At 42.4% G+C, this 26,307-nt stretch overlaps 1 protein-coding gene across 9 annotated transcripts in view; it reads left to right on the top strand.

The window, feature by feature from the left end:
* The window catches only part of MITF (melanocyte inducing transcription factor), a 216,539-nt gene that overhangs the window by 141,509 nt on the left and 48,723 nt on the right, over positions 1–26,307 (top strand). For 7 of the 9 annotated variants that reach the window (XM_036430560.2, XM_036430559.2, XM_036430558.2 and 4 more), the window contains one exon: positions 419–668. In XM_036430560.2, the coding sequence (XP_036286453.1) occupies positions 419–668 (250 nt within the window). The remainder of the gene's footprint in view (positions 1–418; positions 669–26,307) is intronic. The other 2 variants (XM_036430555.2, XM_036430553.2) reach the window with 1 other exon arrangement.

The following is a 26,307-nucleotide window of genomic DNA, read 5'->3' as shown; positions in this document are numbered from 1 at the left end:
TGTATCTTAAATGACCCCATTGGCGAAATACACCTTTCCTTTATAGTACTCCATGTTAGTAAACATTTCAGACATCTTCGAGGAATTGCGACAGCATGTAGTAGTTATTTAGTTAGATTCTGTTACAAAGAAGCAAATCTAGCAATTCACTTTTACATGTAGGAATCGGGTGCCATTGTGTACATCGCTTCTCAGCCATGTGATAAAATGCCTCAGTGGAATCACAATGACTTATTTTAATTCAACTGCTAATGACTTTCTATCACCATGCGTTCTCAGTTATGTGGAAACTACTGTGCAACTTGATTACGTTTGCCAGCTTCATTTCATGGGGCATCATACAAGTTAGGATACCCCAAATGCAAATGAAAAGTCTCACTAGGGAACTAAAGTGCTTCTCTTTTTGGTTTTCCCACAGCAGTTCCGAGGAGCATCCTGGGGCCTCCAAGCCTCCGCTAAGCTCCTCCAGCATGACATCACGCATCTTGCTACGCCAGCAGCTCATGCGTGAGCAGATGCAGGAGCAGGAGCGCAGGGAGCAGCAGCAGAGGCTGCAGGCGGCCCAGTTCATGCAGCAGCGAGTACCTGCGAGCCCGACGCCAGCCATCAACGTCAGCGTGCCCACCACCCTTCCCTCTGCCGCCCAGGTGCCCATGGAAGTCCTTAAGGTACGTGAGTGTGGCTCTTGTTGGTTAGACGAGCCCTCTGCCAAACCAGCATTTTCCAGCTTCTAGGCGTTTTATTTGTCTGAATGTGTACTTGGTCCTAGCGACCTGTCTGAATCATGCCAGTCATCGCCAACCCGCCTGTCCCTCCATGCTTTGGACTGTGAGATACCTACCTGCATGCTCTTGTCACCTAGTGCTGACCTTGTTTACTGAGGAGAGGGAAGTTCCATGAGAAATCACAAGTAGGAATGGATGTCTGCTGCATCCGTATCTTCCCATCCTCCTTTGGGAAAGTTGAAAATGTAAAAGGAGCCTCTTCTAATGAGTTGTATGCATTTTCTCCTGGCCCTTCTTTAAGTTTCTTCTCTCTGTAGTGAGTAATCTTGGCTCTAGAGCCTGACTCTTTTAGAAGGCTCTTCAGGTGTAACCGGGAAGAGCTCCCTTGCTCTCGTCCCTGGCTTTCACTGCCAGAGGGCATGACCCTGGGCTGCAGGGAGTTGTCTGTGTGGGCCTTTGATTCCGTGCTGGAGGGGAAGCTGTGGATGGAGCCCGTGAGCTTCATTCCAGCAGAGCCACCGCTTCCTCATTGCTGGTAAAGCTGTAACGTGAGCGTAGCCGTCCATCTCACATAGGCGTACTCCACATCGCATCTGGGAGAGACTCTCTAGTTTAAAGATAAACACCCCAACTCTTAAATATGACTGATGCAAGAAAAGTTCCCTTAAAAAAGTTTTAACCCATTCACCTGATTGACTCATTCTGAAGAGTCTGAGTTAGCTACTCTTTAAACACTGTGAACTTAACACACCAGAGATTCATTGCTGGTCTCTGCTTCCTCTGTGCTCACAAAACCATCTCCCACAAGTTAGACTTTTCTGTTAAAACAAGTAGTGGGATGATGTGTTATAACTGGGAAGCAATATGTGATCCTACCCAGGAAGTAGGACAGAGATTCTTTAAAAATAATTTAAAGTAAATTGTTTTTTACTTGCAAAGACTTTTTAAAAATGTAATGATGAAATCATAAAACTCTTTAATGGGGGGAAAAAAGGATTAAAATTCTTTTAGAACAAAAAAGACCCAAACAGTTTAGCATAAAAGTTTACTCTAATGTGATTGAAATTCTGGATATTGCTCAATTAACAGATATATTACCCCACCCCAGTCACCCCAACTAAAGGCAAGGTTTTCTCTTGGGAAAAGGTTGTATATTAAATCTTTGTGTTCTATTTGGGTGAAGATTGGCAGTCAATAAGTTTTTATAGACTTAAGATTTATTTAAGACTTAAGTTGTCTACTAATTACAGAAATCGTAATTGTTTTATCTATACTTTAGATTATTTAAAGTATGAGTTAGTAAAAAATACAGAGAAATATGTTCATTTTATTTACTGTATTAATCAACTTTTAATATCTGAAGGTCAAATTTTAGAAGAGAACATGGGTTGTATTATTAGTAGTTTATGTCCAATTCAAAGGTAATATTTGATATTATGTTAAAGTATATTAATTGAAATCAATATTCCTATTAATGGTATTATATTCCATGGTGGGGAAGTTATCCAAATGCAATGTGTTGAACCATTTTCATATCATCTTAAAAATGCACATTATTCCTACATGTTCTTGTTACTTAAAATATGTTATTTTAAAAATGATTAATATTAAAATCTTTAGTAAGTGGTTTGAATAATGTATTTGTTTTCCTCATATGTTTCGGTTAACTGGTAATACCATACTAATGGCTTGAGCTACAGTCCCCACTAGGTGTGCCAGGAAAATGTCCAGAGTTAAAGCACAACTAAAGTGTTAGAATCAGGAGACTTCATCCAACTAAAAACGAGCAATTGGTAAATTTATGTTTCATGTTGAATACAGGTGATCTCTGCCATGCATCTTTACACTGCGTAAAGTAGTGAAGTGTGTCATGTAAATGAAGAACAAGAATTGTTGGCATAGCAATGATGATGGTTTGAAAGCTAGGCAGATTTTAGTAACCTTAAGACCAAATAAAACTATATGATTTCATGTGACATTCTAAGAAACACAAATAAGTTTTAAGGAGAGTTATCATATTAGTGATTGCTTTAGATACTTAATGACATAGTACTTTATAAAAATTGTTTACATATTTTTAAAAGTGTTATGTATAAAATATGAAATATTTGTTATATTGTAGAAAGGTGAGATAAATGTACTTTTTTCTTTTCCCATTTAAATCATAAGCATAATTTTATAAAATAAATGGTTAATAGCAAAAAGTTAATATGCTTAATTTTTGAATGAGTAATATCAAGTTGACCAATTGAGTGCGTTATGATACTGATTTAATGGAAGGTGTGTTTTCTGAGTGTAGTGAGGAAACTCTTCACTGGGTTTTAAGGAGTGATACTGCCCTGGTGGAACCCCGCTTCCGCGGAGGCAGCGGTGCCCGTGCTGCAGGGAGAGCCCCGGGAAATCTCCGCTCCCCGGCCTGGAGAACGTGAGAGAGGATCGCACACAGGGCCAGCTTGCTGACACGGACAGGCTGTCAGTGGGCTGAGGAACGGATTTCAAAAGCTAAATGGGTATTTTCAGGTTAATCGCCACCCCCACCACCCCCCTTTTTTTTTTTGGCAGTAATGCTTAAAATATATGAAACTATAAAGTGTGTTTAAAAATTGTTCACAGCATCTGGCAAACTAGGTCTAGTCCTTGGAATTCATAATAGAGGTTGGAAATTTGCTTACTTATCCTCCCACGGTCGTCATTTAGTCTGAACATTTGTGAAGGTTTGCAGGATCAGCCTTGAGTTTCCCTATTGATTTAATTAGTTTGTACCTTTATTCCTGTTGTTGATTTTCCTGTTGGGTGACATGGAATGTTAGACGCTTTGCGATGTATTTAAGTACTAGAGATATCCTCTGGGTTTGAACAGCCCTGCTCAGTTGAATATTGTAATTAAGGTTGCTTCATCATAAATTAACCAATGTAGTGCATAATATGTTTTTTTGCAGTGGTGAACACACCTTGTATTTTAAATTATGAATTATAAAAAAGGAACATTAAGACCATTAATGGAAACAGTTTCTTCTCCAGGTGGGTTTTGTTGACATAGGAATCACACAAACCTGAGGTTTGAAGTTTGATGCACCTTCTTTCAGAGGAAAGCAGAGCACCCAGGTGCAGGCCCTGGGACACGCCGGGTGTCCTAGCTAGAGCGGCATGGCGCCCAGCCCTGGCCGCTGTCCGCACCCGCACGGAGCACTGTTTTCACTGTCCCGTCTGCCTAACAGGACGCCAAGCGCCGAGTGCTCAGTCCCACCCTCACTCCTCTCCCCACCCGGCCTGCACAGCCTCTGACAGACAGCTTATCGTTTGAGAAAATTAGTTTATACTTTGAAAACTTTCCTCTGTTTAGAGCTTTGTAGGGAATTGCCAAGGATTTCTACACTCTCCCTTCCTTTCTTTGCCTTGGAATTTAAAACTTTAAAGGAAGATGTTCTCTCTGGAATAGATCAGGCATTGACATTTTCTGCTCTACAGAAAGGCTATAAGAATTTAAAACAAAACAAAGAAGACTTTTGTAACGTTAGGATATTTTAAGTAGTTTTGGAGAACTTTATTTTTAAATGTTCCTTGTTTGCAGATCATTTCAGGCAGCCTAAGGGACCAGGCAGCTGCTGTGCTGTTCCTTAAACAGACACTCTTACCAGGCCCACACGGTACTCATTTGCTCCGGCATAATCGGTGGGCGTCCTGTTGGGACAGTTATTCTAGGGAAGTCCTACCTGTCTCCCTGTTCTACACCCAGCATCCGGGCTTTTGCTAATGAAGGCAAGGGCAGGTGACTGAATTGCTGGCCTTTCTGTACAACTTAGGAAATGTACCTGGTGTAGACCGTCCTAGGTGCTGCTTATTCCTTGGGTATAATGAAGACCTTGGAGGGGTGTGGAGGTACAGAGGGCTGGCGGTCACCGATGCAGCAGGAGGGAAGCTCCCACAGCACCCTGTGCATTAGGCTTCGTTCGGTTTATGTATCTGGGGGCAGAGCTGCCGCAGCATAAGAAGCAGGCCCAGCACTCGCTTTTCAGATCGGCTGCCTCAGCCCCTCAGTTAGGGGAATCTGTCGCTAGAGGCCCTGTCTCCATAAGAAAGGACAGCTGAGCGTTCTTCTAATACCATTGTCCCTGGCTGTTAAGTCCTCTGTCACCTTGTGAGCCACAGGAGCATTCAGCGAGCCTGATCCAGGACTGTTTGTGAACTTCAGAGTCCTTTTGTTTTTGGATCAAACTCTGTATGTGTAAGGCATTCTTTTTCACAGGGACAAAGGGACTCCGTTTCCAGGTTCGCAGAGCAAGAGACCACATTTCCCTGCAGGAGTCTCCTAAAAGTATCACTTTGATGTGTTCTTTCGTTTAAAACTCATTTTTATTGACTAGTACAGATTTCCAGTGCAGAAGAAACAACGCCCAGTGCCGCTCTGGGCTCCCAGCCCTCCCTCGCGGGCCTGGGGCTGCTGTTCAGGGAGGGCACAGCCTTCCTGCCAGAGCTGCCCACCTGCCCTTGCAGTGGGGAGAGGTCTCTTCAAAGAGACTTGGTGAGCAGTTCCGTCAGGTAGACATAAACGCTTGCTCTTTGGTCACATTTGCAAATAGAACAAAAGAAACAGAATTTCTCTTTCTGGGTTGTCTCTACTTTTGAGAATATGGCTCCAGCCTCCAATCTTCCTTAGGCAGATTGGTCTGAAAGCAATTAGATTGTTTGGCGTCATAGGTGTGCCCCGTTTGCATGGGCCCCAGCTGGCGGCCAGTTGCCTGCCTGCTGTGTGACCCTGTGGGGAAGGACATGTAATTTCAGGGCTGACACCACAAGGTGCTCTTAGAACTGTCCTGCATGGTGACACGAAGTGACACGTGCCAAGTAGTGCGGCCGTCTTAGTGGAGCCTGTTGATTGCTATTGAGATGTTTTCTGTCTGCACTAGTACCTGGTGATGAGACACTGGCTGAAGAAAGTGCGCTTCACGTAGAAGTTTAGGTCTAGTCCACTTGAAAGGGTAGACCTAGGCAGAGCAACTATCTAAAACAAGCTATTCCACCTTGACAAAGCTAAGCCTCTGAATTAATTCACTTTTCTGAAAACACTGGGACATCTGTTCCAATCCCACAGTCACTTGGGAACGTGGCACTAAGTGGAAATGATTCCCCCTCCAACCCCCCCCCGTGATTACAGGACATGAGTATGTGGCTGGGCCCACTGTGTGTGGATGCTGCTCCGGGAGCTTTGGGAGGCCCCTTGTGCCGTCAGCGTGCTGCGTCGCAGTCACTGAAGGCACCTTGGGTTTCCGTGAGGGTCACCACCTTAGCTCTTTGTCTGCTGGAGGAGGAGCCAGACTGATGGGCTCTCACCCTCACTGGCACGTTTCTTATGGTGACCCATGCTACTGGAGCCAGGTTAGCATCTAAGGAGACTATCGGGGGCTGGAGCTTAGGAGTGGCTCTGAGTGGTGACTTCTTTCTCTGGTGACATCCCTCTGCAGCAGCGGCGATATTGCCCCAAGGGGAGTGAAAATTACATCTTAGAGGGCAAAAAAGTCTTAATTTGAATGATTTTTAAAAATACATTTTATTGATTTTTTACAGAGAGGAAGAGAGAGGGATAGAGAGTTAGAAACATCAATGAGAGAGAATCATCCATCAGCTGCCTCTTGCACACCTCCTACTGGGGATGTGCCCGCAACCAAGATATATGCCCTTGACCGGAATCAAACCTGGGACCTTTCAGTTCGCAGGCTGACGCTCTATTTACTGAGCCAAACTGGTTTCGGCTCATTTTTTGCCCCATGGAATATGTGCCTGTTGAGATTTCCTGGGCATGGGGATGGCGATGGGGATGGGGATGTGTGAGAGGGAATTGGGAAAGGGTATAGAAAGGCTCTTTGGGGTGCTGATTATGAAAGAAGGGTGGAGAAACATCCTGGCAGAGGATCAGCATCTGAACTCCCTTTGCGTTGTGTGTAGAGGACACTTATCAAGGCTCATAACGCCACGTTCTAAGTGGTCTGTGTCGCCCTAGGAGAACTGTTGGCATGTCCAGCATCCTGTGTCTCAGATGGGACCTGAGACAAAGGGGATAAGTAGCTCACCCAAAGTCGCTGAAGTAAGTGAGGCAGCGGGATTGGAATCCACTTGATTGAACACCAGACTCCTAACTATTGGTGGGAGTACCTGTCCCAGAGTGAATGGCCTGAGGAACTCCAGAAGGGAGAGGCAGTCACCCACATACATGGCAGCCTAGGGTGTATTGCAAATGTTTATTATAGAGCTTCAGGCCATGCCTTAAAATGCTAACAGGAATTACTGGCATAAAGGTGGTAGTACCTAAAGCAGCCTGGAGGAAGGAAGGAGGTGACTGCCGCGAGGTGAGTTAGTGGGTGAATTGGGTGGTAGGCTGACAGGCCATATCCTTCCAGCAACCCTATGGAATAGGTAGGAAAAAGCCTGTCTTCCAGATGAGGAAATAGGTGTAGAAATATTGTCCCTGGCTCCTGGTCACAGAGTTAAGCTCCATATTCTACCCTAGCAACTTATGCCTCTGGCTTCTACAGAGTTCAAGGATGTGCCCTAAACATTTGCAAAGAATCACCAGTAACACTATGTTAGAGCAAAGTGGGAGCACAGAGAGACTACAGGGGGTCTCCAGACTTAACAGAAAGGTGCATGACCTTAGGCATTTGGAATTGGTAAGATCATCCACATTGAATACTGAACACGTCTCCATTAGTCTCCACCATATGCCTGACTAAAGATCTAGAATTGTTCTTGCCTTGACCACGATAGTACTTTATGGTTAGTAATAGCCATCGTTATTCATTAAAAAGCACTACAGTGCCCAGGCCTCGTGGCTCAGTTGGTTGGAGCATCGTCCCATACACTGAAAGATGGAAGTTCCATTCCCAGGCAAAGCACAGACCTGGGTTGCAGGTTCGATCCCTGTTGTTGTTGTTGTTTTCTCTCTCTCCATCCCTCTCTCTCTAAAATCAATAAAAACATACTTTTAGGTGAGTATTAAAAAAATAAAAAAGGAACTACAGTGAAAGTTTCTGAAACATAACTCAAGGTCACCTATGTTCCAAAGGTCCTGGTGGCCAGACTATCAGAATTCAATATGTGTTACAGTTCTATTTATTTTAATAAATTTGTTTTATTTTAAAGGATTTTTAAATACTCAATTTGATAGACTCACACACATCTTTCCATATGAATTTTCTGCTGAAATTGTGGTTGCATTTGTAGAGTTTCTTTCACTGCCTCCCTGCAGTATTAGCGCTTTGCTCTAACACTTGAAACTGGAACTTTGGTTCTGGTTATTTTTCTTTGTTTTAAAATGAATAATGTCAGCTGTCATAAATTTTAAATAACTGTATGAAAAGGTTACCAAGTCTTATGAATGTTACCTACTTAATCTCAACAATTAAAGACCATTGACTTGACTACCTTCTATAGTGGCACATGTAAACTAATTACTAAAACTCTGTGACATATGAAAAATATATATATTTTGCCAAAATGCAGAAAAATAGGTATACTTTTGATTCATTCATACCAGATAGCTGTTGTTGTGTTGGCTGTTGTCATTCTTTTTATTTGACAATCTTAGGGAAAAGAGGTTGGAGGTACACACTCAGGTATTGCAGGTTTTAAACATTCTTATGGCACACGGGTTGAAAATCACTGTTTTATAGACATGCTCTTAAATAGTAGCAATTATGGACATGCGTAAGCAGAATCTAATTTTAACATTGCCCTATTAAAAAAAAAGTGGGTGGGATCTGTGTTAAAAATATGTAAATCAGAACAGTGGCTTTGTTTAAGGTCATAGCTGCAGTCGGTACTAGAATCTTGGCTCTTGCCCTGAATATGACTCTTTTTATTGACTTCTGTGAGCCTGAACTTTAAGGAAAATTTAGCTCCTGGCAGTACAATAGTCTTCCGGTCCTTGTTTATAAAGTTGAATGTTTTTGTGTATTGATTTATAACTTTGAAAATGAGAAGAATAAAAATGGAGCTTATGCAGCAGATGAAGTAAGAGGCTGTTATAGTAGAGAGTGATCTTAGGAAAGTAGGTGTTTTTGTCAGTCTTTTAGAAAAGAGAGACTGTCCTAGAACAGTGTATACAGGAATCTACCCCAGATTGTTCCTACCAGTTACCCTTAGGGTGAGATCTGGGAGTGGAGCCCGTGGTGGTCTGAGCCTGTTTGCTGTTTTTTATAGGAGAGCATATGAGTTCATTCTGAATGTAATGCAGAGTGTCCTGGCTGCCTTTCACTTGGGAGTCTCTGGGTGTTCTCTTCACCCCCGTGGTGGGTAGCACATTTCAGTCGGGCAGGCTTACTGGACTTGCTGATGTACATTATGTGACGAGTGGTCTTTTCTGCAGAAAGACAGCAAGGTCCTGAAAACTAAAAAGGAATAAAAGGCCTTGAATCACTAGCTTGTGAATAAAATTTTAAAGTAGTTAAGAGGCCCAACATAAAAAGAAAAATTCAGATTTCTGCTACCTTACCACCGCATAGCTTTGGCGTAATCTCCTCTGTTGGCCCTGAGTTTTGTATAATTAAAATTTAGGAGCTAGAAATTTTGTTGAGAGTTAATTAGAAACGACAAACCAGAGACATTCCTGATGGTTAGGAAAGGCTTAAGAAATTCCTATTGGCTAAATTACAAATATGTAACATTTTTTCTGAACACTGCAAGGTAGTTCAGATGCCTAAAGGTGACAAGATTAGCTCTATTTTTCTACTGAAGTAGTAAAAATTAGATTAATGAGTGCCAGGCAAAGAACCTTTTCTTTCTTCTTTTTTTTTCAAAAGAAATCTTACCTTGAGTACAGACTGTGGGGATCCGTGCCTTAATTAGCCACATGCTCTTTTCACCTCCTGGGAAATAAGTACAGGCTGAAATTGGGGATCAAGAGGCAGCGGCACTCTGACTTAGCACACCCTGCTAAGTAATTCACCAAGGAATGCTGGTAATTAGGCCTGCCGCTTTCAACTCTTGGCTTATTTCATAAAACTGGTTGATTTAAAGTGATGCCTGCTGATTTATGACCAACACGTTTCAAGACTGAGACTTGGCTCTTAAACAAAGCTATATTGTGCGGCGATGGGAACGCGCCCTCTTGTATTTGTTCTTACAAATTTTGAAGGGCCATCTATAGGCTTCTGTTAACTCTGCTGTGTTTTCTTTTACCCCATCAGCATATTCCAGGCTTCCTTTTGTCTCCTGGTGAAGAGACGGGAGCAAATTGGGCTCTTGGAGGTTTGGCTGTGAGTTGCTTGTCAGAGTGTGTTGGCTCCTTGTGGTTTGATGGAATGTAGTTGGAGTCCTTCCTCTGGTTAGACAGGAGGTAGTAATGGCCTTTGGTCCTCCTGCATTGCCAAGTGTTCGGTGAGATTTAGGACAGCCAGGTTAACCTTGAAAGATTGAATTTATGAGAAGCACAGAACCATATAACTTCAGCCCTGTAACCTTGGCATCCAAACAGTAAATTATTATTTGGATGCCAGATCCCCATTAATGACAACTGATGTGCCTCATTATGTATTGAGGTGTGACCATCTTCAGCATCCCTGTGGAAAGTCTAGGATTAGCCTGACTCCACTACTGACATGGATGACCTTGGCATATTTCCTGTTCGCGGGCCTCAGTGCCCTCATTTTGGTGAGGGTAAGGTGAGGGTTTACCAGCACAACTCCGCACAAGAAATAGAATATGAGCCATAGAAGATTTAAATTCCATAACAGTCACACTAAAAACAGTGAAAAAAGAAACAGGCGAAATCAATATAAGAATATATTTATATAACCCATGTATCTACAATATTATCATTTCAACATGTAATCAATATAAAAATTATTAAAAGATTTTAAAGTTCTTTTTTATAATAAGTCTTCATCTGAGTCTTTCACACTAAGTGTTCAGAATCAGGTGTACGTTTTACACCTACAAGCACATCTGAATTTGCATGCTCATGAGGGAGGAGGACGTCCATGCTGTTCTTTGACTGCACTTCCACAGCGGTCACATTGACAGGCAGGGTATTGAAGACCAGTGTTCTGGCGACTTTCAGATACTTTTTATCTGTGCTGTGGCGGTAAGGCCCTCTCTTTTCTCTGTTCACTGCAGTATGTTTTTAGGACTTTACAGCACGGCTGGTAACTCAGTGAAGCCAACCAGGCACCCAGCATTTGTGTGTTTTGCCAACATTTGTGAGTTTTTAAAAATATATATTTTATTGATTTTTTTACAGAATGGAAGGGAGAGGAACAGAGAGCTAGAAATATTGAGAGAGTAACATCGATCAGCTGCCTCCTGCACACCCCCTACTGGGGATGTGCCTGCAACCAAGATACATGTCCTTGACCAGAATTGAACCTGGGACCTTTGAGTCTGCAAACTGATGTTCTATCCACTGAGCCAAACCGGATGAGGCGCCAACGTTTGTTTTGATACTAGTTTTTAACCATTTATTAAACTAGAATTAATATTCTTAAATGATAATTTATATATTTTAGGTATCTTGTCATTTCCTAATGCAAATGAGTTTATTGTGTTGGAATCAGAAAACTGTTGGAGATATTTAATGTGATCTTCATATAAAACTAAGCGCCCACAAAGGTTTGTGCTCCCTCAGTTACAGTAAGAAGGACAAGAGAGCAGGGCTACCAACACTCACGACTTCCTGAAAAAAGCCACTGAGTTGGCAGACCCTGGTTTTCTTAGTTTAGAATTACACACTCTCCTCACTGCTTATTAACGATATTGTTATTGTCTTATAAGATATGTGAATAAGCATGCAGGCCTTTGTAAAGTTGATTTTAATTTTCTAGTAGCTTTCCAAATGTACATTAAAATCATATGCCACAATAATTTTTCCAGCTCAATTATTGGCATAATCTTGATAGAATTTATATTGCAATGTTACCAGTATGGATTGTTGTGCTCATTATTATTGACAACATAGGATCACCGATTATCTCATAGATGAGAGAAAAACCAGAACATTCTAAAAGGTTCGTTAATTTTTATGTAAAACCCTCATTCAGTTTGATGTGAATCTAAGGAATGTAGGACTTCAATGGAATTTCTTGGAAAGTATTCTGGGGTTATTCTCGCAGGGTCCTCTGGGCCTCAGTCCCGGCACCACTAGGAGCTGTTCAGAAAGGCAAACTCCTGAGTCCCTCCCAAGTCTCTGAGCTAAAGCTCTGGAGTGGGGCTTGTTATCGGGGTTTAGCTGCTTTCAGATTGAGCCTAGCGCATGCTCATATTGGAGAATCACTGCTGTAGGGACCTGCGAGTTAATTTGTAAGAAACATGAGAAAAATTGGGCAATATTAGTGCAAATAAAATCAACCAAATTTCTTTTTTATTAAATCCTCACCAGAGGATATGTTTTTGTTTCTTTATTGATTTTTAGAGAGAAACATTTATCAATCAGTTGTCTCCCAATACATGCCCTGACTGGGGATCAAACCCACCACCTAAGAATGTGCCTTGACCAGGAATCGAACCTGAAACCTTTTGGGGTATGGGATGGGATGATGCTCCAACCAACTTAAGGCAGCTGGCCAGGGCTCCACCAAGTTTCCTTACTTAGGGGCTTCTTAGACCTCCAGTAGCCATGCGGAGAGCTGGGGCAAGTCTCCCGCAGGGACACATTAGGGGAAGAGGAAGACAAGCAAAGGATTTTAGGATTTTTTGCTTTGTGTAAAATTGTTAGTGGAAATTATAAAATTCCCAGTATATCTCTCTCTCTCTCTCTCTCTCTCTCTCTCTCTCTCTCTCTCTCTCTCTCTCTCTCTCTTTCTCTCTCTCTCTTTTTAAATATATTTTATTGATTTTTCATAGAGAGAAAGGGAGAGGGATAGAGAGTTAGAAACATCGATGAGAGAGAATCATCGATCAGCTGCCTCTTGCACACCCCCTACTGGGGATGTGCCCGCAACCAAGGTACATGCCCTGATGGGAATAGAACCTGGGACCTTTCAGTCTGCAGGCCAACGCTCTATCCACTGAGCCAAACCAGTTTCGGCCCAATATCTCTTTTGATTCTCTTGTACACATTCCATTATATGCATTCTATTATATGCAAAGTTGAGAAAATAGATTAATCCTGTCAAATCAGGGGAGATGATTTGCAAATAATACAAGAAAAAAACTCTAACATTACACAGTGGTTCCCACTCAGAGCTGTAGAATCCTTTGCCTTTGGAGGAACTCTGAGAGGTCAATGAATCCACTGTCCACAAATGTTTGTAATATATATCCTATCTAATAAAAAAGTAATATGCAAATTAATCATCACTCCACCACACCCACCAGCCATGCCCACCAGCCAAATACATGTAGACTGCTGTGATGAACATGGTACAATTTTTAAAAAAAATATTTTATTGATTTTTTTTTTACAGAGAGGAAGAGAGAGGGATAGAGAGCCAGAAACATCGATGAGAGAGAATCATCAATCAGCTGCCTCCTGTACACCTACTGGGGATGTGCCCACAACCAAGGTACATGCCCTTGACCAGAATCGAACCTGGGACCCTTCAGTCCGCAGGCCGACGCTCTATCCACTGAGCCAAACCAGTTTCTGCTGAACACAGTACAAGTTGATACCTAAGCCATATATTTCTTTCTTCATTTTTCACATTTTCTTAATCAATGAGAACTAAGCATAGGGCCTCATCAAATGGGGTCTTGAAATATTTGACTTTTAAAAAAGTTAAGACCTACTTCTTTTTAGGAAACTTTTTAAAACTCTCAAGTATTTAAATTACAGTTGCATAGTCTACTCTCTTTTCATACATTGGATTCACTAAATGTAACACAAAATGGCCCATTCAGAGTGTGAGGGGCCTGGCATGTCTACTCTAACAAGCAGTGGGCCCTGGTGGGCCCTGGCAGCAAGGGCTGCCCTGGCCGGCCATCCTCTTGGCTCTGCCTTTTACTGCAGCCTTGTCATCAACACAAAGTGGTTTTCTTTTTTCTTCTCAGTATTAGTTTTCTGCCAGAAGGCAGTCCCTCCACGCATGTGGCCTGCTTGCCTCCTGGTTGGAATAAAACATGTGTTCGAAGCTTCCCGGGATCGAGAAACTTTCTGATGCTGGACCTGAGCATGCTCTCACTGGGGGCCTGGCTGTGCGCTCAGCATTCGGGCCGGCCCCGCATTGGAAGAGCAGCTCACATAGGAACAAGGCGCGCTTTTCCTCCCCCCACACGGTGTGTCTTCTTACTTCCCTCTTGTGAGAGGAAAACTCAGAATTAATCCTAAAACGCCCTTGTAAACTTCTGCACTAACCATGAACTTTGTTACATGGACCTACTTTGCTTCTCTGTTTGGGTTTCCATTTTTCAATTAAAATTCACTCAAAGAATTCTTGCCCAAAGGGGTTTGATTATGTGTCACACTTGCTCCCTGCATGCAGCATTCATGTAGGGCAGGGGCCCTAGGGTTAGATGGGCTATGTCCAAGTCCTTCCCACCTCAGTTCCCTTGTCTGTGCAGCAGGAATGACAGAAGTCCCCAGCTCAGTGTCACTGTGAGAAGTAAGTGACACGAGGCTTGCAAAGCACTTAGCATGGGCACAGTACTTACTAATGCGGAGCCCTGTAGGCAATGTTTCCACCAGGGACACACACCAAGTCCGCAGTGACTGAGCCACATAATGGGCTCTTGAGAAATGACCACAATGTTAATGCTTTGGCAAAAGGGAGGAAGTTGATTCTGGCATTGATTTTTCTAGAGTAGGGGTGTCGAACTCAATCAGAGAAGGGGCCAAAATCTAAAATCCAGCCTAAATCACGGGCCGAATGGTTTACTGAACAGTCATAAACTGTCATTGTGATGGAAACGCAGCGGAGTGCAGTGATGACAGCGCGGTGCGGGCCACATTGCAAGGCCTGGCGGGACGGATTTGGCCCGCAGGCCTTGTGTTTGACACATGTGTTCTAGAGGCATAAGGGGTGTTCAAAGACTCTTAACTGATAGCTATGGAGCTGTTTTAGCAGCAAGGAATTTTCATTCTGAAACATCACCTGGCGATGCAGGTTCCCTAACAGTGACTTTTTCTGTGAGGCAGTGAGTGGTATGCTTGGGCACAGTTTTTAACTTTCTTCCAAATTATACGCATTATTTGTAGCTTGGATCGGAGCCAAGCCTTCTGCTCGATCCCTGTAGGCAGGGGATTTATTTATCTTCTATAATTGAAACTTTGTCACCTTAAGAAGAGGCCAGGGTGTGCGAAAGCTTGGCTTCCTCCATCGCAGGGGGCAACCCAAGCCTTCCTCCTGCTTTCTCTGTGGCTGCAGCCATCTTGGTTGGGTTAATTTGCATAATCACTCTGATTGCCTGTTGAACGTGGCTTGTGGGCATGGCTTGAGAGTGTAGTGGAGTGACGATTAATTTGTATATTACTCTTTTATTAGATAGGATTAATTATTATAAAGATCTTGAGTAGGAACATACAAAACAAAGTACAAGGCTTTGTCCTTGGTTTGATAATTTTGTTGTTAATCCTCACCAGAGGATTTTTTTCCATTGGTTTTTAGAGAGAATGCAAGGAAAGGAGGGAGGGGGAGAGAGAGAAGAGACAGAGAAACATCAATGTGAGAGAGACACATCTTTATCTTTCTATTGGTTGCCTCTCCTGCACACCCAGGAGATTCAAAGTGCAACCCAGGTACATGTCCTTGACCGGAATCAAACCCTGGGTGCTTTAGGGCATGGGCTGGTGCTCTAACCACTGGGCCTACCAGCCAGGGCAGTGTGAGGAATTTTATGTGCTTTCCGAAAGCTTACTGCTAGGAGAGGAGACAGATGCGGTGCCAGAGGCTCCGCAGCCCCAGGAAACAAAAGGGAAGTGGAAGGTTGGTGTGGAGAAGCAAGGGGCATGCTGGAGGTGGGCAGGGCTTGCAGGTCCTGAGGAGTGTTGTCTTTCTCCCAAGAGCAGTGAGGACCTGTGGAGCAGCATAGACCAGCGGAGCCAGATTTAGCCAAACGTAAGAATTATAGTCCAGCGTTTGTAGAGTGTGAGAACTGGAGTACCTTTCAGGACGTACAGGCAGATAACCCTCGGAAGCATCCTTATCTCCGGGACCTGGGCCTGGCTCACTGCAGCCGCCTGCCTTGGCCTTGGGGTGCTGCCCTACCTAAGGCACCTGAGACAGTTCTGCTGAGAATGATGTCCTCAGGGACTTACATGCTGTGCCTGCAGGAGCCCTGAGTTTCTGCGTCAGCCAGTGGTAGGCAGGAAAGAAACAAAGGCAAGTGCCTCTGACGGGAGTGATTTCAAAGGCCACTCACTGGCTTTTGGTTGGAGTTACCTCTGGGCGGTGTCTGTCCTTGGGCTCTGCCTGGGACATGATCATAAAGCACAGGTGTTTTCAGGCTCCCCCTGTGAGAGCATTTGTACAAATGCCGCCCGTCTGCCTTCTCCTGTTCCCAGACCTGGACCAAGAGGCCTCAGGAAGTGTCCTCACTTTTGATAAACTCCAAAGCAGCTGTGTTCGGAGGGCGTGATGGCTGCTGGCCACTGGCCTTGCGGGTGGCGGGTCTGTGCTCAGAGGAGGTGGTTGCTGCTGGCCTGGGGGAGAAGGAAAAGGGATGGGTCTTCAGAGCAAGTCCTGGCGGGCCTTTGGGGCTAAGGCAGGCAGCCTTGGCTCTCTCTGCCGCCCTGGGTCCCAGCGCATGGCGGCCCCTTCCTTACCTCCCACACTCTGATGTGGCCGGGTTATTTTTACATTGATGATAAATAAACTTTCTCTCCGGAATGAAAAAATTGTGATACTTCCCTGTCCTGTTCTTACCTGTGTTCTCCCTTGTAAGCCTCCCACCAAAGAGTGTCTCCTTAATTAGCTTTGCATAAAATATGTGGTATAATTACCTGAATTCTTCTCTTTCCTGGCGCTGCTTAACCAGACACCTCCCACGTCTCCATTCTTCCTGCTCATCCTGATCCACCCAGGAGGTGACACTAGCTGACGCTGGGCAAACTAGTGACCTTCTTTTCCAGCTCGAGTCGACAGAAGCTGCTGGAAGGCAACAAGGGGGATGAAAGCAGGCAGCTGGCCCATATTTCAGTAGGCAGAAGCAGCGCAGTGAATACATTAAGAGGAAGTTATGGTTTGAATGTTTGACTAGATAATTTACTCAAGAACAGAAGTTTAATATAATTAAAGCAAATAAAGGATAGGGGCAAAGCTTACTAAGGAGGTATGATAGATGGACAGAGTGAAAAGTGATTGATGAAGTTTATTATAGAGACAGTATTTGTTACCTATTAAAATTAGAAGAATTTGCCTGGAAAAGTGATAGCTACAGAGGAAAACTGGGCTTAAAATATGTTAAGCACCAGAATCCCCCCTTTAGAAAAAATATTGTTGAAAGTATTACCCATGTCTTTTCCCCCTCCACCCCCCCCGCGCCCCCCCCCCCCCATTGACCTCTTCTAGCCCACCCCCACCCCATACCCCAGGCCTTCGCCACCCTGTTGCCTGTGTCCAAGGGTTATGCATATAGGCTTACAAGTGCTCTTCCCACCCACCCGCCCTGCCTGCCTTCCCTCTAAGATTCAGCAGTCCGATCCATGCTTCTGTGTCTCTGGATCTGTTTTGTTCATCAATTTATTTTGTTCATTAAATCCCACAGTCGTGAGATCATGTGATACTTATCTTTCTTTGCATAATGTTTTCCAAGTCCCTCCATGCTGTCACAAAGGGTAAACTTTTCCTCCTGTTTACAGCTGAGTTGTATTCCATGGTGTAAATGTACCACAGCTTTTCTATCCACTCATCTGCTGGTGGGCACTTGGGCTGCTTCCAAATCTTAGCTATGGTGAATGGCACTGCTATGAACAAAGCAGTGCATATTTTCTTTCAGATTGGTGTTTGGAGTTCCTTAGGATATAGTCTTTGAAGTGGGATTATTGGATCAAATGGAAGTTCCATTTTTAAATTTTTGAGGAAGCTCCGTATTGTTCTCCACAGTGGCTGCACCAGTCTGCATTCCCACCAGCAGTACACTAGGGTTCCCCTTTCTCTACATCCTTGCCAGCACTTGTCATTTGTTGATGATAGCCATTCTGATAAGAGTAAGGTGAAAATTGTCATTTTAATTTGCATCTCTTGGATAATTAATAGCATTGAGCATTTTAAAAAATATATTTTTATTGAATTCAGAGAGGAAGGGAGAGAGAGAAACATCAATGATGAGAATCATTGATTGGATGCCTCTTGTACACCCCCTACTGGGGATTGAGCCCACAACCCAGGCTTGTGCCCTCCATTGGAATCGAATCCAGGACTGACACTCTATCCACTGAGCCAAACCAGCCAGGGCAGCATTTTTCATATGTCTCTTGGCCATCTGTATGTCCACTTTGGAGAAGTGTCTATTTCCTCTTTCTATTTTTTAATTTGATTGGTAGTCTTCCTTTTGTTAAAGTGTATGGGATCCCTAAGTATTTTGGAAATTAACCCTTTATTGAATGTATCATTGGCAAATATGTTCTCCCATACAGTGTCTCCCTTTTCATTTTGTTAATGGCTTCTTTTGCTGTGCAGAAAAGAAGCTCCCCTTTTTAAATTTCTTCAGAACAGTTGTTTCAATTAAAAAAAAAAAAAAAACTTGTGAGGAGGGAATGAAATATGTGTGAAGTACATTGAACTCTTTGGATGAAAGTTGCTACTGTATAACTTTCTATATATCTATGACTTGGGTTGCTTATAATTTCAAGAAACATACTCCTAGACCAGCTATATAAAATAAATTACTCTTTACCCAAATTAGCAGTGATTTTTATTTTTATTTTTATTTATTTATTTTTTTTAAATATATTTTATTGATTTTGTACAGAGAGGAAGGGAGAGAGATAGAGAGTTAGAAACATCGATGAGAGAGAGTCATCGATCAGCTGCCTCCTGCACACCCCCTACCGGGGATATGCCCGCAACCAAGGTACATGCCCTTGACCGGAATCGAACCCGGGACCTTTCAGTCTCCAAGCCGACGCTCTATCCATTGAGCCAAACCGGTTTCGGCAGCAGTGATTTTTAAAAATCCAACAATTCTTAGTTAGATTTGTTTCTGTCCCGGTGAACATTAGTAGTATTTACTTCATTTGGATCCTTTTCTTCCTAAGTATGAATAGTGTGCTACTAATGCAATTAGTTTGGTTCTTTCTTTTTTTAAAAATATATTTTATTGATTTTTTACAGAGAGGAAGGGAGAGAGACAGAGAGCTAGAAACGTCAATGAGAGAGAAACATTGACCAGCTGCCTCTTGCACACCCCCTACTGGGGATGTGCCCGCAACCAATGTACATGCCCCTGACGGGAATCGAACCTGGGACCTTTCAGTCCGCAGACCGACGCTCTACCACTGAGCCAAACTGGTTTCGGCTAGTTTGGTTCTTTATTAAAATTCATGCAAGGGGCTCCAAAGGCTGCCACCTCGGCCCTCTCAGCCCCGGCTTCGTCCAGAAGGTCGTCTGTCCAGAAGGTCATTCAGCCATCCAGTCTAATTAGCATATTACCCTTTTATTATTATAGATTATTATTATACATGTTTTATATCATTTTTTTCTATTTCCATAGAAATAGAAAGAACTCAAAAACCTTGGGTTCTTGAACCCATAAAATGTATCCAAGGTTTAGATACATTTTATGGGTTCAAGAACTCAAGGTTTTTCCATTATGCCCTGACTGTGACCTGATGTGACTCTGCTCATCCTCATCCCTCCCAATCATAGAATTCCTCACGTCCATCTTTGTCAGCGCACCCCCAGTGACTGGTGTGTGCCCGTGGGGGGACTTGGTGCTCAGCTGTTTTCCTGGACAGCCCAGGGTCAGCTGGTCCTGTCCGATGAGCAGCTCATACTTCTGCACACTTTGTAAGCAGATGAAGAAAACAATGATTTTTATAGAAAATTCTGAAAATAGACATTTAACGTGTTGCCCCTCTATCTAATCCAGAGATCTGTGGAAACGTGGTATGGTGTGGGCTCAGTGGAAGAGCTCATGTGGTACAGGCAGTCACCTGACCCACTTATCTCAGCAAGAGGCAATGTTGGAAACTCAGAGCTGTCCACTGCGAGCGTAGGGGGTCAGCAGTGGGGGCGCAGCCTGATCTGGGCGGCAAGGTGTGGGCCAGTGGTCGTAGTCCCATTGGCTTTGCATTAGAAATCCAAAGGCAGCCCCGGGCCAGCTGGCAGGAGAGGGGGGCACCTTCCAGAGGGTGCCCCTGGTTGAGAGGTGGAGTCAGTGGGAGGGAGACCCCTTCCCTCAGCCATAAGAGCCACCAGGAGGAAACACACTCATGCTGTGTGGTTGTTCCTGCGTGACGGGTCATTGTGCTTCCCCCTCCTCTCTGTATTTATGTAAGTTCATAGCTATTTCACACTTAATATCACACTTAAAGCTGTCTTAACTTCACGAGAACATGGATCTATTGATACTTGGCTACTGCTGGGGCTTGGCACCTAGGAGACACCATGGCCTTGATGCACATTGAAGGGGGTTAACGTGTAATTCGCAACTCACTCACTCCTCACCGGGAGTTTTGCGTGTGAGTGACCAGCTGTGCAGTGGGTTTGTGGGAGATGTATAGTCTCTCTAAAGGAAGGGTTAAACAGCTCAGAGGCAATTCTCCTATAAAACAGATCCTTTGAAAACCAGCCTGAGGCTTCCTTTAAAAAAAGTATGACGTTAATTTGATCTTCTGACAAAAATACTACTTTTAATGACTGCAGTCTTTAGTTATACTCAACCTTTCAGCACTGAGATGGCAGCACATTCAGCTCTTTGTTTATAGAGATCTTGCCTTCTGACTTGGTTGTTGACAATTCATGATATTTAGCTGGAATTGCCTCTGGAACATTTTTAATATGCACTTTATCTTTTTAAAGACAAAGCCTTCCCCCCCCCCCCCAATCCAAATGGGTTTGTTTTTTTAATTTTAAATAAATTGTTCTTAAAATAATTAAAACACTGGCATGTTTTATCATTTTTTATTTCATTTGTAGTTTATAAGCTCTGGTCTGTGAATCTTCAAAGGGTTCAGGAACTACATTTTCTTTTTAAGTTGACCACATTTTATGGGTTTTAGTTTCAATTATTATGAAACCATAGAGTTGAAAATTTAATGTGTATCACAAGAACAGTTTTCCCCTAAGATGTGGGCATAGTTTGTGATTGAGAACAGCGATTTACAAACAAGCTAATCATAGAAGTACCCTACTCAGGCTCCTAAATATAAACATAGCTGGCCCAGACCTAGAGCCTGTAAGTGCCCTCTCAATCTGGACTTTAAAAACAACACGACTCCCAGGAGTTTCTGATGATGAGCGAAGGCTGCTTCAGAACACGGGATCAGCATTCAAGGCCATGGGCATGTGTCTGTGCTCAGTTGTGCTGGAGTCTGTGGCCTGAGACCCGTCTGACTCTGAGCGCTCATGGACGCCCAGCAGCTATGATCATCCTCTCTAACGCCAGCCCGCTTTGGTAACTGTGTCAAACAGCAGCCTTGTCACGGGGCTTTCTCCTTCTTTTCTAATCAATGCTCAGCACAGGGGTAGTGATGAGTTGCCACTAATAGAGACTCCAGGATCCTTCCCAGTTCCCACTGGGGCTAGAATTCAGAAGCGTAACTCCCTCCCGGGAGTCATCACCTCTGACTGCCAGGCGTGGAGGTGTTTCAGGAACCTGTGAGCAAGCAGCACCGGGTCCAGATCACCTGGGCTGATTTTGCTTCTCCCACCTGCTAGATGTGTGATCTTGGCAGCAAATTCCTTAACCTCTCTATTTCCCCATAAGAGAGATAGAAACATCAATTTTATTTGTACCTCTATTTCCCCATAAGCAAGCCAGCAATAATAGTTTGCAAGGTTGTTGGATAGCTGACAAAATGCCAATGTGTGCAGAAAGTAAGTGTTCTGCACATGTTAAGGTAATGACTGCACATGTTAAGGTAATGACTGCACATGTTAATGTAATGACTGCTGTTACCACTATACATTTTAATGAAAACTCTAGACAACACTATACATTTTTAATAAATACTCTTCAACTTGGGTTGAAATAGTGTTGCCCCTGATTGTTCATTAATTGTCTCCTTTGGTATTTTTAAACATTCATGCATTTCACACATGTTTATTTAGTACTGTGTGCCAAGTAGGATACTAGGCAGTAGGGATACCATGAACAGAGAGAAAACATAATGACAGTTATAAAATGACTCTGAACTGCCCTTTAACACCTCCCTCCTCCCCCATTTAAGCACCCTGGAGAGAGGGAAGAACTGAGATGCTTGACCATTTTTAGATTTTGTGAGCGTATTTGGTTAGATCAGGCACTGGCCAGCAGGAAGAATAGCAGAAAGCAGAGACTGCTCACCATGTCTTCTTCTGTCTGCCCTTCTGCCTCCCTCCATCTTTGGCCAAATCTTACTCAGCCTCAAAGGTCCAGCTTGAGCACTGCCTTCCAGGGAGATGTCTTGGACTTTCCTTCTTCTCCTTCCTCTTTGCTCCTCTCCACTTTCCACCCACTCCTTCCTAGAAGTTTCTTCGTATTCCACCTACTGTACAAACCAGCTTATCCTTAATACTGTCATTACTTATTTATACCCTCCTCTGTGTAAGTAACGTGTCAGAAGGACCACATGGCCCCATCCTGGCTCTGAGGACAGTCCTCGGGGTATATTAATAGTCAGTATGACACAGAGTTAATCGAGAGAAAGAAATTTAGTCTACTAATGATATTTTCCTCTCTTCACTCCTCTGTAAAACAGGAGTAAAATAAGAAATACCTATCTCAGAGGCTGGAAGAAAGCATGGTGTGTGTGTGTGTGTGTGTGTGTGTGTGTGTGTGTGTGTATATGTGTGTGTGTATGAGTGTGTGTGTGTGTATGTGTGTGTTTGTGTGTGTGAGTGTGTGTGTGTGTGTGTGTGTGTGGCCACAGTGCATTAATAGCACCGTTTCAGTAACTAATAATTGTTAATCTATAAAACAGCTTTTTGAAATATAATTGGTATATGATCAGTTGCACATATTGTAGAAGTATGGAATTTGATAACCCATGATGTATTACACACCTGTGACTTGATCACCACAGTTAAGTTGATGACATCCCTTCACCCTCAAACATTTCCTGTGTCTCCTTATCATTCTTCTTTCCCATCCTGCTCAGTCCTCTCATCCCCAGGCACTACTGATGTGGCTCATCATTATAGTTAGTTTCAATTTTCTAGAGTTTAATAAATATGGCTTTATGCATTATGTAGTCTTTTCTTGGTTGGGGAGGGATCTGGCTTCTTTCACTCAGGCGTAATTACGGTTAAGTTGAGGTTCAATAGTGTTGCATCATGAATAAATAGCTCATTTTTTATTGCTAATTAGTATTCCTTTAAATCAGTCATTCTTAACCTTTTTAATGCCACGACTCTTTAATACAGTTCCTCATGTTGTGGTGACCCCCAACCATAAAATTATTTTGTTGCTACTTCATAACTGTAATTTTGCTACTGTTATGAACCATAATGTAAATATCTGTGTTTTCCGATGGTCTTAGGCGACCTTGCTAGCAGTTTTCAACATGTTGGTCCAGACAGGAGGAACTGTATTAAAGGGTCGCGGCATTAAAAAGGTTGAGAGCCACTGCTTTAGATGCATATACCACAGTTTGTTTATCCATTCATCTGTTGACATACATTCAGAGTTGTTTCCAATTTTTAATCAGTAAAACCGCAATAAATATTTACGTACAAATCTTTTCATGAATGCATTCTTTCCTTTTCCAAATTGATTGGCCATTTTATATTCTTTTAAAAATATTTTTATTGATTTCAGAGAGGAAAGGAGAGGAAGAGAGAGAGAGAAACATCAGTGATGAGAAAGAATCATCGATTGGCTGCCTCCTGCACACCCCATACTGGGAATTGAGCCCACAACAGGGCATATGCCCTGACCAGGAATCAAACCATGACCTCCTGGTTCATAGTCAAAGCTCAATCACTGAGCCACACTAGCTGGGTCCATTTTATGTTCCTGCTGGCAGTGTATGAGGGCTGCATTTTCTTACATCTGCTCCAACACTTGAATTGGTAATTCTTTTTCTGTTAAATACATAATGCTATCTTATTGTGGTTGTAATTTACATTTTCCTAATGACTTATGAGGTAGAGCATTGTCTCATGTTCTGATTTACTGTCTATACATTTCTTTTGGGGAAATTTGCCCAATTTTTAATTGGGCTGTTTATTTTATTAGAGATCAGATGCACGAAATTCATGCAATAATAGGCCTTCCTTCTCCCAGCTGCCTGCATCGGCTTCCCTCGCAGCCCCAGCGTCATCCAGAAGGTCATCTGAAAGGATGTCCAGTCTAATTAGCATAGTATGCTTTTATTATTATAGATATTTTGAGAATTTTTTATTTATTCTGGATCTATAAGTCCTGTATCAGGTATAATATTTTCTCCCATTTTGTGGTTTGTCTTTTTGTTCTATTAATAGTACAGGTTGAGCAGTTTTTAATTTTGACAAAGCCAAATTTATCAGTTAATTCTTTTATTATGCTTTTGGTGTCATATCTAAGAACTCCTTGCCTAACCCAAAATTATGAAACTCCTCCTATGTCTTATTCTAAATGTTTTACATTTTAAGATTTACTCTGAGGTAATTTTTGTATTGCTGTAAGATGTGAGTAAAGTTCATCCTTGTAAATACAATGTCCAGTTGTCCAGTACCATTTGTTGAAAAATTGTTATTTCTCCATTGCATTGCCAGATGAGCTGATCCATGCATGTGCATCCATTTCTGTACTCTCTGTCCACTGATCTATCTTGTCACCATTACCAACTGCCTTGATTCCTGTAGCATTCTAGTATGTCTTGAAGTCAGGTAATGTCTGCCCTCTAGATGGTTCTTCTGCTGCTGTTAGTAAGATTTAATGGTGACTAGTCATGTCTATGGTGTCAGTCTTTAAGGAGGTAAACCCGAAACCTTGCTTTACCACTCTGATTAATAAGGGCCATTATTTGGCATTCCACCAGGTTTCTTTCTCTTAAAATAATTTATCTGAGACATTTCACAATTTTCCCAAATAGCAGAAGGATGAGTTCTGCACAAGTCCATTTGTATAATCTTTAAATTTTCTGCCTTTTTAAAACATGGTCTTTAATGATATAATTATTTACCATTTAGACAGTGACTTCAGAATGCTTGTCATAAAACTGATTAAACCCTGATAGATCTGACTTGGATTACAGATCTGTCTAGAGGACAGTGGCTGGGATTTTGTTTTCTTGTTTAGAATGATGCCCAAGTGTAAGGATCTAGAGTGGAGACAGCTTATGTTGGGCATGATTTATAGTAGGAGCTATCAACACAGCCCCCATTCTGCCTCTTGACCACATGTTTACTGGTACAGTAAATGCAGCTTTTATTTATTAGCTATTTAACATGTGTCCGTCGCTGCGCTAAATACTTTTAATGAATGTCACATTTGATACATTGTCACTGTGAGGTAGATGATTTCTGTGATAAAATGTGTTTAATCTGAATTAAGTCCTTAGAAAATGTCTTTGATGCTTCTGATTATAGACTACAGTGATTTCCTTTACCAGCTGCTAAAACCCGTTAAGTTTCTAACCACACTTTCCAAAGATGGTATTGTAAATGTTGGGACGTCAAAATTATGATTGTATGACATTTACATAAGCAGTAAGTTGAGTGCAACAGAGTTGATTCTTGGTTATCACACACGTTTTAATGTTCGGTATTGAATTTGAATATCATAGTTAGTGATTGTGATTAAATGCTGAGTCTGTCTGTATACAAAAGTTCTCATTCAAAACAGCGATTTTCCAGTGTTTAGAAACCAGATATTATAGATTGATAACTATATTATAATGTTTATGGAATAGTTCACTAATAAGGTCATTAAATGTACTTTTATTTGAAATCTTTTACAACGTACATTTTATTTTTATAAGCGCTTTTTGCTTTGCTCTGGAGAGCTGATGCGGGCAGTGCTGAGGGCCTGGTTTCAAGAAAGGCAGGCGGAGCTACAGAAATACAAAGGTAAAAGACAATAAATGTGAAACCAATATCAGTGATATAAGGAACAGCATAGGATTAGTACCTAGAATATATAAAGTACTCTTAAAAAGCAATAAGAAATCAATGGTACAAGACAAAAGTAAAGAATATGGCTCACAGAAGCTCAACCTGATTTCTAGTCAGAGGGACTGCAGATATTATTTTACAACAAATGTTCAGATTGGCAAAAGTTAGGAAGCCTGATAATTCCCTGTTTGGACAGAACAGGGAACTCAGAACCCTCATATGTTGCCAGTATGAGCATAGAGTGTACGGACTCCTTGGTTATAATTTGGCAACATTTAATAAAGTTTTCAATATGTGGAACCTACAATCTAGCAGTTCCACTTTAAGGTTTATACCCTACAGAAATCCTAAAGGATTCATGAACTGCAGTACATATGTGTTTACAACAAATTGTAATCAACTTAAATGACTATCAGTAAGGGATGGATTGCATGGACACTCAGCATCAAGAAAATAAATGAGAGCATTTGTATCAATGT

The sequence above is a fragment of the Pipistrellus kuhlii genome, unplaced genomic scaffold (assembly GCF_014108245.1).
Source record: "Pipistrellus kuhlii isolate mPipKuh1 unplaced genomic scaffold, mPipKuh1.p scaffold_m20_p_11, whole genome shotgun sequence".
NCBI lineage: Eukaryota > Metazoa > Chordata > Mammalia > Chiroptera > Vespertilionidae > Pipistrellus > Pipistrellus kuhlii.
Note: the sequence above shows the minus strand (reverse complement) of the source record. Positions and strands in the feature narration are given on the sequence as shown.